The 12,686-nt window shown below is 64.2% G+C and overlaps 1 protein-coding gene across 1 annotated transcript in view; it reads left to right on the forward strand.

Moving 5' to 3' along the window:
* The window catches only part of PKD1 (polycystin 1, transient receptor potential channel interacting), a 44,146-nt gene that overhangs the window by 5,645 nt on the left and 25,815 nt on the right, over nt 1–12,686 (forward strand). Inside the window, exons 2-10 of the mRNA XM_069487071.1 lie at nt 7,512–7,583; nt 7,708–7,779; nt 8,038–8,207; nt 8,449–9,120; nt 9,238–9,421; nt 10,479–10,699; nt 10,952–11,067; nt 11,802–11,928; nt 12,254–12,501. Of these exons, the coding sequence (XP_069343172.1) occupies nt 7,512–7,583; nt 7,708–7,779; nt 8,038–8,207; nt 8,449–9,120; nt 9,238–9,421; nt 10,479–10,699; nt 10,952–11,067; nt 11,802–11,928; nt 12,254–12,501 (1,882 nt within the window). The remainder of the gene's footprint in view (nt 1–7,511; nt 7,584–7,707; nt 7,780–8,037; nt 8,208–8,448; nt 9,121–9,237; nt 9,422–10,478; nt 10,700–10,951; nt 11,068–11,801; nt 11,929–12,253; nt 12,502–12,686) is intronic.

Raw genomic sequence — 12,686 nt, forward strand, 5'->3', positions numbered from 1 at the left:
AGACTGAGGCTCACAGCTGCAGAGTTATGGCAGAGGGGTGATTTTGTCAGCACGCTCTGGGGCAGAGCCCTGGAACACACTCGGGGGCCTGGAGCACAGCACCAGCGTCCTGCTTCAGAAATGGACAGAGAGCAGTGGCAGTCGGGGGCCCCTGAGTGGGGCTGGGATGCGTGTGAAGGACGCTGAGAGGACCAGGTGGGCTCAGGGCTCGGGCCCCGCCCCTGCTGCCAGCTCACTCGTGGGCCCTGCGCCGGCCCTGCCCTCCCATTTCCTGTTCGGTTTCGGGAGAGAGGTGGGAGCCCAGGAGTAGGGAATCTGGGCCCTGGGGTTGGACTTGGGTTCACATCCCAGGCCCTCTGCCTCCTGTGTGGCCTTGGCTCAGTCCCTCAGCCTCTTTGAGTCTCACTTTCCCTGCCTGTAAAATGACTAGATGCACCTCAGGGGTTGTGGTACAGCGGTGGGGCTCAGCCACTGGGAGCCACAGTAACCGTGACCGTTGTTAAAGTGGCCCCTCAGTCCCCTCATGGTCTCAGGGGGCCCATCCCTTTGTTCTCGGGCACCAGCCACCAGGAGACCCACCCGTAAGGCCTGCCCCGCTGCGGAGCAGACGGAAGGCGGGAGCCGGGTGCGAGAGGCGCCCAGGTCAGCCTGGGCAGGCGAATCTCACGCCCCTCAGCACCCAGCCTTCCTGCTGTCCTTAGTCTGGCCCCAGAGGTGACTTCAGCGCAGCACCACATGGCTGTGGGGCCCGTGAGGCCTGGCACATTCTCTCAGTTTTTATCTCAGTCTTTGCACGGTTGTGTTTTTGGTGTGTGCGAGTGTGTGTGTGTGACGGTGAAGTTACGACGCAGAAACCGCTGTCTCGTTTCACCTTGTTCTTTGGACCTAAGATGATGTGCGGCGCCGTCCTGCGTGGTGTGTTGACCCTGCTGCCAGCCTCGGCCGGCGCATGCTTGGCGGCTGCCCTTGGTGGACATGGCTGGGCCTCTGGGAGCTGTGTGGGAAGGCTGTGCGGGTGTCTGTAAGACTCGGCTCCACCCTTCCCAGCTCGCTGTAGCCCCCTCCCGTGGCCGGAGACCAGGGTGACTCCGCGTGCTCTGCCTGGCCCATGAGCCAGGCAATTCGTCGGCCACCATCTTGTGACAGCTCGCTGGGGGCACTGCCAGATGTGGCCTGCCTCTGCCAGCCCCTCCCTGGGCTCCCCGGGACGTGGGGTGGTTCTGACACTGCGCTCACCCTCCACCCTGGGGTGCCTCTGCCGAGTGGGCGGGGCAGTGTGGAGACCCTGGCTCCTGAGGGAGACCCTGGCTAGGGTTTGGTTTCAACTGAGGAAGCCATTTTGGATGGAGACACACATTTTCCTTTCCGGAACACTCTGCGGTGGCCAACGCCAGCAGCGGGAGCCCAGACGGGCCCAGCCTGCCTAGCGCCTTTGGAATGAAAACATCCCGCTGCTGCTGCTGTCTGGGGTGTCAGCCGTCTGGGCCCGGGTGTGCTCGGGTGTGCTCGGGGCCTGGCCTGTGCTCCGCTGCGCGGCTCCAGCTGGCCGAGGCTTGGGCACGTCTGCAGGCGGCCAGTGTGGCGGGGGCGCCGGCGGAGTGTATGCCGCAGTCTCCCTGCAGAACAAGACACAGCTGGAAAATGCAGCTCATGTCCTTTCCTGGAACACCTCGTTCTTTATGGCTTGGCAGCTGTCTTCGCCAAGGGGCCCAGCGGTGCCCAGGCGCCAGTGCCAGGAGAGGGGCTGCAGCGGGGGCCAAGGTGGGCGGGGCTCGCTCTTCCCTTGAGGCTCCTTGGGCCCAGCCCTGGCAGAGCGCGGTGTCCTGCCTTCAGCACCACCATGCTCTGAAGGCGGCTGCGTCCTGTGAGGTTGCCTTGGGAAGGGCTTTGTCCCCAGGCAGAGGCAGAAGCCAGTTTTCCTTCTGGTCCAGGCTCAGGCAGGGCTCCCAGCCCAGGGGCCATTGCAGCCCAGGGAGTGGAGGGGGCTCCAGGGTCCTGAGTGTCGTTGTGCCAGCCTCAGGCTGCTGTGCCGTTGGTCCTGCCCAGCAGCCACAGGGGTGATGGGATTGTCGCTGCTGGGCTGGACCAAGGCTTCTGTCTGCCCCCCAGGGCCCCACTGCCCCAGCTGGGGCCACGTGGCCAGTCTCCCCCCCCACCCCCGCACCTGCTCCGCCCCTGCCTTTCTCCTTGAACAACTTGGGCCCTGTGGCCACCCCTGGCGGTGTCTGCGGGGGTGTGAGGGGAGCAGGTGGGCCCTCCAGCCTCAGTGCTCCCATCAGGAGGGGCTGGTGCAGCTCCTGCCCTCACTGGGTGCGGATGGACGGCAGTGCTGGGCGTGGCACCTGGCCCGAGTCAGCTGCGTGCCTGGCCCTGCTGTGATTCTGGAGGGGGCTGGGCGCTCAGGCCTGGGCCGTTTTGCCCCCTTGCCCTGGAAGGGTGGGCCCGGGTCCCCACCTGCAGGGAGAAGGGTGGGTGGGCTCCTGTTCATCTTGGATCGGCCTTCAGGGCTGGGCTCTTTCTGCCAGAGTGTGGAGGAGGCCATCCCTGGACACCCCACTTTTTCATCTCCTTCGCCCAGGCTCTGAGGCCTGAGTCTCCATCCCTGTCCCTGCCTCTGGGCCCCATGAGGTCTTGTGTCACCCCCAGGTTATGACAGCTCAGTTGTGGGAGGATCTGGTACCTGTGAGGCTGGCTCCATGAGGAGAGACTGCCCCCCAAAGGCCCCGTAAGGTGTGGGGCTCTCCTCCTAGTCCGAACACCCTAGGACTATGATCCTCACACACCAGGCTGTTGGCCAAGGGGCTCACGCCTGCTGCCTGGGCCCTGGGGGCCTTTCCTTCTGTCTCAGAGCCACCTCCCCTCACCCTGCCAACTCGAGGGGCCCTGGTGAGGGGCTGGGGGCTGGGTCTGCTGGGCTTCCCCACCCCTCCCCTGGGGAAGTGGGGTGGGTGTCACCAGGAGCTTCCCCCCCAACTTGAATTAATTTAAACATCATCATTTCCGGCCCTGGAAGCCAGCCTCACTCGCCATAAATAGAAGAGCAAAGGGGATGAGAACAGAATGAGGTCACAGGGCTCGGCTCCCGAAAGGAAGGAGCCTTTAGTGAGCCCCTGGGGTCCCGGCCCTGTCCCCCACCCTGGCCAAGGGGCTTGACATCCACTCTCTTTTCTTCTGCCCTGGGCCTGGCTCTAGGCAGGGACGTGTCTGGGGCTCCCTCATGCTGGGCTGAGGGGGCATGGGGCTCCTCTGGGAGAGGACAGGGCTGGCCGGCAACTGGGCCTTGCGGGGGGCGCGTGGGTGCCCCCGGCTGCTGCGCTGTCCTGTCCTGCCAGAGGGAGGAGGCAACTGGCTGGGAGGCCCGGGTTACATAATGTCCGCAGGCGGCCCCTGCGGAGCCCGTCCCCTCAAGCCCTGTTTCCAGCGAGGCATCCAGCGCGGGGTGGGGGTGCCGGGCCTGGCGCTCGCCCGCGCCGCTGACCACACGAGTCTGGAATGTGCAGATGTTTCCTTGGGGGCTCCGGCCAGCCCCCAGACCCCGCCCGGCATCTGGACCGGAGAGCGGGCACGTGGGCTACTCCCCTCCTCGTCTCGGGAGGAAACTGAGGCTGCTAGGCTGTGGGTCAGGGTCCCTTCAGCTCCCAGGTAGGGATGGCCCTTGGAGGTGTCCCACGGAACAAAGCTCCAGACGTTTGTGGGGACCCTCTCCTTGGCCTCCAGGTGGGGCAGAAAGCCACCCAGAGACTGCCCTGCCCTCTGTGCCTCAGGGCATCACCCGACCTTCCTCTTGGACCGGCAGAGCCCTGCGAGCAAGGGGAGGGGGAGCCCCCAGTTCCTGCTTTTCGCCAGGAAGATGGGAGCCAGGTGCCCAGGGTTGGCTGTGAGGTGCCTGTGGACAAACTCCCGGGGGGCCGAGGCCCCACACCCCACAGGTGGGAGGATGGTGCCCTCCAAGAACATCTGATCTGGAAGACGGGGGAGTCAGGACCACCCCAGTGCAGGGGCTCAGTGGGCTCCCAGTGACTCCTGGGGTACAGTGGAGGTCTTCACCCCTCCCTAGCCCACTTGTACCTCTTGGAGCAGGAGAGGGAGCAGCAGAGGGGCCGGGCCAGGCCTGGGGGCCCCTCCACACCTCTGTGAGGTCACGTCCCAGCGCTGCGGGCGCCGCGGGTCTCATGCAGCCCGCGCCTGCCTCTTCCCTGGTGTGTGTGATCCCCAGGTCAGCCCCTTGCCCCAGAGGTTGGGCCTCACTCGGCTGGACCCCTTGGGGTGCTCCAGCCAGGTGCTAGCTCCTCTCCCAGTGGGGGGTGAGGGGTGTGTGGGACAGCTGCCACCAGGCCAGCTTTGCTGCCTGTGCTTCTGCCAGCGTGTGGCCCTGGTGACAGCTTCCTGGCCTGTTGTGCTGCCCCATCCTTGCAGGGAACCTGGGAGTGGGGCAGAGCATCCGATGGTGATGTGTCACCCGGGGGTGCAGATGGAACCCAAGGGGTGGGGGCGAGGCCGCCTGGCCGGGCCTGGCATCCCCCCAGAACAGCCATGGCGGAAGATGGCAGCGTGGGAAACTCGGGCTTCAGGCAGTGGGCCGGGTGAGGGTTCCACGGTGACCCCACTGGAAGCTTGGCTGAGTGGGGTCCCCACGGCCATCTGCTGCTTTCCCTGCCTGTGGGCCAAGGGCCCAGGTGACACCGAGGAGGAGTCCTGGACCGAGACTGGTATGCAGGGAGCGTGTGGCCAGCACCTGTGACAGGGTGGGACCGCTGGCAGGCGAGGAAGGCGCCTCAAAGGCATTGCCGAGGGTTGGGGGGGGGTCTCTGGGACCCTAAAGACCACCTGCCCCATGCCCCGTTCTGGCGTCTCAGGTTCCTGTAGATTTTCCAGAAAGTGGGGTGTGAACAAACATCTCAGGGTGTTTCCCCTTTTCCTTCCTCCCTGTGCCCCGTGCCCACGGGGGGCAGCTGTGGGAGTGTCGCCGTGTCCGTGTCGGGGGCCTGCGCTCACCCTCGGGCTCTGCTTCACCTTCTCCCCTCACTGTTGCTCCTCAAAGCACAGGGTCTTCAGCTGTGTCACTGCAGCCACGGGGGACCCCTACTTTGTCCACCTGAAGTGTCTCATGACACAGCCGTTGCCTCTCTCGGGCGTTGTGCCTAGCCAGTGGGTGGGAGTCTGACTGCCTCACCCCGTCCAGGGCAGTGGCTTCTCCCTGGTCTCCTAGCAGCCAGGCTGTCCCTCCCCTCACAGGAACGTGGTGGACACATTGCCTGGCTTTGGCCCATGTGTCCTCGCACGATGAGGCCTTGGGCCTTATCGTGGTGTGTGGGAGGGGACAAGGGAGAAGCTGTGCTCAGTTGGGGTGACAGGCAGCTCTTCCAGAGGTACCTTTCCCATGGCCCCCGGTCCCCGGGGACCTCTTCCCCTTCCTGGAGTGCCTGAGCCCCATGCTCTGGGCATGGGCTTTCCGGTTGTCCCATGGCCCTTGGGGATGAGACCGGCACACCCCCATGTCCACACGAGCTCCGTGAGCTGAATGCTCAGTGTCTTGTCTGGCCCCTTGCTTGAGTGAGGGCCTGAGTCCGCTGTCTGGGTCTGGGGCTGCTGCTTGGCCGCCCTTGCCTCAGCTGGGGTGGCTCCTGGTCCCCTCTTTGTCACTTCCCCTCTGAAGTCCCTCACTGTATGTGGGCAGGCTGCTGCGGGAGCAGATGGGAGGGGCAACACCAGGCAGGGACTGGTCTGAAGGGCAGGGGACGGGAGAGGAGGCTGGGAAGGGGGACCGAGGGCCCCCGGCCTCGGGCTTGGCTGGCCGGGTGGTCTTGCTGGGAAGGGCAGAGTTGGTGAGTGGCTCTGGGAGAGCAGAGGGGCCCAGGTGTCGTGGGCGGGGAGCACAGGTAGTGCACAGACCCTCGGGAGCTGGGTGGGGGCTGAGGTGTCCTTGGGTCCCTGTGCGGGGGCGGGAAGGGCGCGGGAGGGCCTGGGGGGTTGCTGGGCGAAGAGGGCTGCTCAGGCCGCACGTCCCACCTCTGTGTCCCAGCACCAGGGCTGCATTCCTGACACCGGTGGACCGAAAGTGCCACTGCGTTGCTGTGTCCAGTTGGTTTTTCTGCAGTTACCACTAAAATTGAGTGTTTTTCCCACGTCTATGACTGACCAATTGTGCTTCTTTTGTTAACTGCCTGCGTCTGCTTTAGCCTTTTGTTCCTTTAATTGGAGCGGTTGCCTTTCCTTTATGGTTTTTCCCAGCTGTGGGCAAGGGTGTCATTGGCCTTTAATCTGTCCTTTAAGTTGCGGGTGCTTTCCCAGCCTGTTGTCTGTTTCTGGTTTTTGTGTTTCTGGATGGGGCTGGGTCTGTTGCCCTTTGATGTTTTATCTCTGCTCGTAGGTTTGTGCTTTGAGCCACTGCATTCTGCTGGACCGTCTGGTCCTAGCACAGTGCTATGGGGCCAGCGCCCCGATCCCCCATGCCCTGCGATCCCCCACGCCCTGCGTTACCCGGCGCGGTCCGCCCAGGGTCAGGGTCTGGCCGCGGCGCCTTCCCGCCCACCCGAGGCACAGCGTGGAGCAGCAGATCCGTGTCACATGTTTCCTGCTGGCTCCTGCTCACTGGTGTTGGTGCCTCAGGATGAGCCTTCATATCTTGTTGATAGTGGGGTTGTTATCAGGGTCATGTTAAACTTCAGGGTGTCTTTTTTTTTTTTTATTTTTGAGACAGTCTCGCTCTGTTGCCCAGCCTAGAGCGCAGTGATGTTGTCATAGCTCATGGCAACCTCAAACTCCTGGGTTCAAGCCGTCCTCCTGCCTCAGCCTCCCGAGTAGTTGGGACTACAGGCGCACACCGCTGCGCCTGGCTAGTTTTCTATTTTTAGTAGGGACGGGGTCTCATTCCTGCTCAGGCTGGCCTCCGAACTCCTGGCCTCGAGTGTTCCTCTTGCCTCGGCCTCCCTGAGTGCTGGGATTACAGGCATGAGCCACCGCGCCCGGCTAAACTTGGGGTTTAATGGGGGCCATCTCCATCACTAGGATTTGGGGTCATCCAGGGTCCCCTCCCCATTTCTTTGTGCCCCCTCTGCATCTGGGGACATTCTGAGGTGGGAACCCCAGTGCATTCTGAACCCTGTGTGGAGGGTGGGTGAGGTCAGCCCTTGGTGGTGTGGGACCCGGTTGGGCGTGGGGCAGGACATGGGGGGCCTTGGCTCTTGGCGGCGGGCCTGGGGTGGCTGGGGGGCCTGCCCAGGTGTCCAAGGTCAGCAGGTCTTTGTGATCTTGCTGTGCGGCCCCAGCCCAGGGCCGAGGTGTGCTGTGGGGTGCTGAGGGGCCCCCACTCTCTCCTGCCCCGTGTCCCCAGATGAGCGTTTATTCGGACCCTCCATCAGAAAGGTCCCCCTTCTGGCTCCTGGGAATGGGGAGTTTGGAGGGTGAGAGGCCACAGTTTGGGGGTGCTGGGAATCTCCTGGGGGTGGCCGAGGGACGGCCTCGTGTTCTGCGGGGACTCCGGCCCTGACTTGTGGCCGCTTGCTTCTCAGAGACGTCTCCCACAACCTGCTGCAGGCTCTGGACGTCGGGCTTCTGGCCAACCTCTCGGCGCTGGCGGAGCTGTGAGTGTCCCTCCCCGCTGTGCTGCGCCCAGGGGTTACTCCGGGCGGACAGGTGGCAGCTGCCTGCCACTGTAGGACTGGGGGGTTTCTGTCAGACCTTGCCTAATGGCCTTCTTTCTTCCAGGGACATAAGCAACAACGAAATTTCTACGTTAGAGGAAGGAATATTTGCTAATTTATTTAATTTAAGTGAAATGTGAGTTGCATTGTTCTGGTGGGTGTCAGTGGCCGTATCCTTGGTTCTCCAGTATTCCTTCTGCCCTTGTAGCTGGCCCCGTACCCACTCCCAGATTGGAGACCAGACCTGGGGGTGGTTGGCCTCCCTGCTTGGAGCCCCTCTGGGGTGGGCAGGGGGCAGAGGGAGGCCCCAGGCCCTGGCTGCCCCCAGGATAGGCCGGTTACAGACCCTTCCCCAGGCCAGGCCTGGGGCCTCACGCCTGCCCCTCCCTTGCAGAAACCTGAGTGGGAACCCGTTTGAGTGTGACTGTGGTTTGGCCTGGCTGCCGCGCTGGGTGGAGCAGCAGCGGGTTCGCGTGGTGCAGCCCGAGGCGGCCACGTGTGCTGGGCCTGGCCCTCTGGCCGGCCAGCCCCTCCTCGGCACCCCCTTGCTGGACAGCGGCTGTGGTGAGTGCAGGCAGGTGGGGCAGGACCCGGCCAGGCAGAGCCCTGCAGCTGCTCGGGGCCCCCAGCCCAGTGGGGAGCAGCAGATGGGCCCAAGGAGCAGACGCATGTGGGGTGGGACCGTGCCGGGGCTGTGGGTGCCACACAGCTGCTGGGGTTCCAGTCTGGGACCTTGGGGTTGGGAAGATGTTGGGGCCAGGAGGAGGTGGGAGCCCAGGGGGACCAGCCTTTCTGCCCCTTCTAGGTGAGGAGTATGTCGCCTGCCTCCCTGACAACAGCTCGGGCACGGTGGCAACAGCAGCCTTTTCGGCGGCCCACGAGGGCCTGCTGGACCCTGAGGCCTGTGGCGCCTTCTGCTTCTCAGCTGGCCAGAGCCTAGCAGCCCTTTCAGAGCAGGGCCAGTGCCTGTGTGGGGCAGCCCAGCCCCCCAACACCTCCTCGGCCTGCCTGTCCCTCTGCTCCAGCCCCCTGCCACCTCCTGCCCCTGCCTGCGGGGGCCCCACCCTCCTCCAGCATGTCTTCCGTGCCTCCCCAGGGGCCTCCCTGGTGGGGCCCCACGGACCCCTGGCCTCTGGCCGGCCAGCAGCCTTCCACATTGCTGCCCCCCTCCCCATCAGCTCTGCACGCTGGGACTTTGGCGATGGCTCCCCCAGGGTGGATGTTGCTGGTCCAGCCGCCACGCACCGCTATGTGCTGCCTGGGCGCTATCACGTGGTGGCCGTGCTGGCCCTGGGGGCTGGCTTGGTCCCGCTGGAGACAGAGGTGCAGGTGGAGGCAGCGCCCGCTGCTGTGGAGCTTGTGTGCCCGTCCTTGGTGAAAAGTGATGAGAGCCTTGAACTCGGAGTCCTAAATCGTGGTGGCTCAGGCCTCAAGGCCACCTACAGCATTGTGGCCCTGGACGAGGTGCCAGCCCAAGGTGCACACTCCCCACGGGGCCTCCCCCTCTTCCCCAGGGCTGGGGTGGGTAGGGCAGGGCCTGGCACCCCAGCCTCGGGCACACCCTGACCTGTTCTCCCTGCCTGCCGGGCTCCAGTGGTGCACCCGCTCTGCCCCTCGGACACGGAGATCTTCCCCGGCAACGGGCACTGCTACCGCCTGGTGGTGGAGAAGGCGGCCTGGCTGCAGGCGCAGGAGCAGTGCCGGGCCTGGGCTGGGGCCGCCCTGGCCATGGTGGACAGTCCTGCCGTCCAGCGCTTCCTGGTCTCCCAGGTCACCAGGTGCCTGTTCCTACTCCCCGCCAGGGGCTTTGAGGTGGGGGGTCTCCAGTACACTGGGGTGGGGTCAGAGCCTGAGGAGGCTCAGGAGGACACGTGGGGGTGGCTAGAGGGGCCGCGTGCAGCTGTGGGCCTGACTGATGAGGAAGCGTGTGCTGGTGGCCCTTCCTCTCAGCTCTGCACACATGGAGGTAGACATAGGCTGGAGTGGCCTCTGAACACTTCCAGGATGCACCACGTGTGGGAGGTGCACCTGGACCCTGTCCCTTGCCCCTGTTCTGTCCCTGTCCCTTCGTGGAGGATCCTGGGCCCTCCCGAAAGGTGGGCTCTGGCTTTCTTTCCCCCCACCCCCACCCACTTCCCTTCCTGGGGCGGGCGGGGTAGCCATGAGCTGCCCACACTGCGGAGGACACCTTGGGCTCTCGTCCCCTCCCTGTGCTTCCAGGCAGTGGGTCAGGCCTTATCTTGCTGCCCCAGAGCTGGATGGGAATGGAGGCTGGACCCCCCTGCCTCTCCTGGGGGTCTGTGTGGGCGGAGGGCTGGGGGCTACTGTCACGTCAGCAGCTGACCACACCCTGAATGTCCCCAGTGGGGACAGCTGGAAGGTGAAATCGGGGCCCCAACGTCATGGTTAATGGGCCCAAGCACAGCTCCTCTCCCGGTCTGTGCCCTCTGCCCCCAGGAGGGGCCTCCTACCCCGGCAGAGCTGTCGGGGCAGCCTGTTTGGGGCCGACGTGAGGTTGTCTTGATCCCGAAATGCTGCCCCAGGAGCCTCCCTGCAGGGCAAGTGTGGGTGGCCCATGGCCCTTGGACCTGTCTGACACAAAGCCCCACAAGTCACCCCTGGCTGAGTGCACTGGCCCCTGGGCACGGGTGGCTGCGTGGACGCTGCTGCAGCCCTGGTGTGTGGGCCTTGCTCCCCTGGTCTCTGAAACTCAGTCTCCCCATCTGGAAAACAGGAACAGTGATAGGGCCCACCCGACAGGCTGCTGGGAGGGGCGTGTCCCCTGAGGGTGGGAGGACAGAGGAGCCCGCTGAGTGCCCTGCCCTGTGATTGCAGGAGCCTGGACGTATGGATCGGCTTTTCAGCTGTGCAGGGGGCGGAGGCAGGCCCGGCCCCCCAGGGCGAGGCCTTCAGCCTGGAGAGCTGCCAGAACTGGCTGCCCGGGGAGCCGCACCCCGCCACGGCCGAGCACTGCGTGCGGCTCGGGCCCGCCGGGCGGTGTAACACGGACCTGTGCTCGGCACCGCACAGCTACGTCTGCGAGTTGCGGCCCGGAGGTGTGTGCGGAGATGGTGGGGGGGCCGGGCTGCCCCTTTCCCACGCGCACTTCTTAGATGTTCGCTGTTGGTGAGATGTTTGCTGAGCACCCACTACTGTGCCTGGGCTGAGGCTGCCCTGGAAGAAGCAAAGAGGGAGCCGGGGGTACAGCTGCCGGGTGGCTCAGTCCCGGGTCTGCCCCACCTGGATGTCTGTCCCCAGCTGTCCTCCTTGGCCTGGGACCAGCACCTCATTGCACGCTTGCCACCCAGGCCCAGTGTGGGATGCTGAGAACTTCTTTGTGGGAGTGCCCAGCGGGGACCTGCAGGGACCTCTGAGTCCACTGGCACAGCAGGAAGTCCTCTCGGCCCCCCGGGAGCCCGTGGAGGTAGGCCAGCTCCTCCACGTCCTAGAACCTCCTTCCCCACCTCCGGGAGGCCTCGCCTTATCCCAGCGACTGTGTGTCTCCTTGAAACACAAGTTGGGTCTTTCGGGCCTTATTAAGGGCTCAGCATGGACAGTTTGGAAAATCTGGGGTGCAGAGGGCAAAAGCATTTAACTCCAAGACCCAGAAGGATGCCGAAAATCCCCCTGAGCCTTTTCTTTTCTTTCTTGTTGGTTTTTTTTTTTTTTTTTGAGACAGGGTCTCGCTCTGTTGCCCAGGCTGGAGTGCGGTGCTGTCATGGTAGCTCACTGCAGCCTCCAACTCCTGGGCTCCATTGATCCTCCCGCCTCAGTCTCCCGAGTGGCTGGGACTACAGACGCGTGCCACCACGCCTGGCTAATTTTCCTTTTCCTTTTTTTTTTTTGTGGAGATCCCAGGATCTCCCTCTTGCTCAGGCTAGTGTCAAACTCCTGGCCTCAAGTGATCCTCCCGCCTTGGCCTCCTGAGCCTTTTCTATGAGTGTGTGTGAATTTTTTCTAAAAACCAAGATATGCTTCTCATAGACAGTTTTGACATTTTTCCTCCCAAGTGACATGAAATGAGGCCTGTGGTTGCCACGGGAAGGCCTTCTGATGGCTTTCTTCCCCTCGGTCCTGGCGAGTGTTTGGGCTTGGGGAGTCCAGGCCCCCAGGTGGGGCGGGGTCTGCGAAGCTGAGGTGGCCCCTCTCCCCCACCAGGTCATGGTGTTTCCTGGCCTGAGCCTGAGCCGAGAAGCCTTCCTCACCGCAGCCGACTTTGGGACCCAGGAGCTCAGGCAGCCTGCCCAGCTGCGGCTGCAGGTGCTCCGGCTCTCGGGAGGAACAGGTGCGACTGTGCGGAGGCAGTGGGAGTTGGGGGCAGGATGGCCTCTGTGAGCGCTCACGTCTGCTGATCCCTTGGCCTCCAGGCTAGTTCCCAGCCTCGAGGTGGACAGAGAACAGGGTCTACAGACGCTATATGCTGGGTGTCCCAAGGAGGGATGGGGGCTGCCCTGAGCCAGTCAGCTGGCCAGGGCAGGGGCGTCGGGGCTGGGGTGGGTAGGCATGCTGCCTGGCGAGCCCTGGCATTATGGCCGGGGTCAGGTTCATCAGGGCACAAGCCAGGGTCCTGTTGGCAAATCAGGACCCCTGACACTCCTCTCTGCTCGCAGGGGTCCCAGAAAACAGCAGTGAGCCTGAGAGTGGGTCCCTGGACAACAAGACCGAGTTGGCCCCTGAGTGTGTGCCAGAGGGACGCTGGTGCCCTGGAGCCAATGCCTGCGTGCCACTGGACGCCTCCTGTCACCCTCGGGCCTGTGCCAGTGGGTTCACGTCAGGGCCTGGGCTCCACGGGGCCACCTATACGCTATGGAGGGAGTTCCTCTTCTCCATTCCTGCAGGGCCCCCCGCACAGTACTCGGTGTGTGTCCCCAACCTAGGTCTGTCTGTCTCCAACCAGCTTCCCAGACCACCTTCCCCTCAGCCACCCAAGGTCCGGGTCTCCCTGCCAAAGCGACAGGATGCGGGTTCTCCTGCCCCCTCCGCCCCAGCAGGCCCTGGCCCATCTCCCAGCAAGAGCAGCTCCAGCCCCAGGGCCTTTGCACC

The sequence above is a fragment of the Eulemur rufifrons genome, chromosome 14 (genome assembly GCF_041146395.1).
Source record: "Eulemur rufifrons isolate Redbay chromosome 14, OSU_ERuf_1, whole genome shotgun sequence".
NCBI classification, from domain to species: domain Eukaryota; kingdom Metazoa; phylum Chordata; class Mammalia; order Primates; family Lemuridae; genus Eulemur; species Eulemur rufifrons.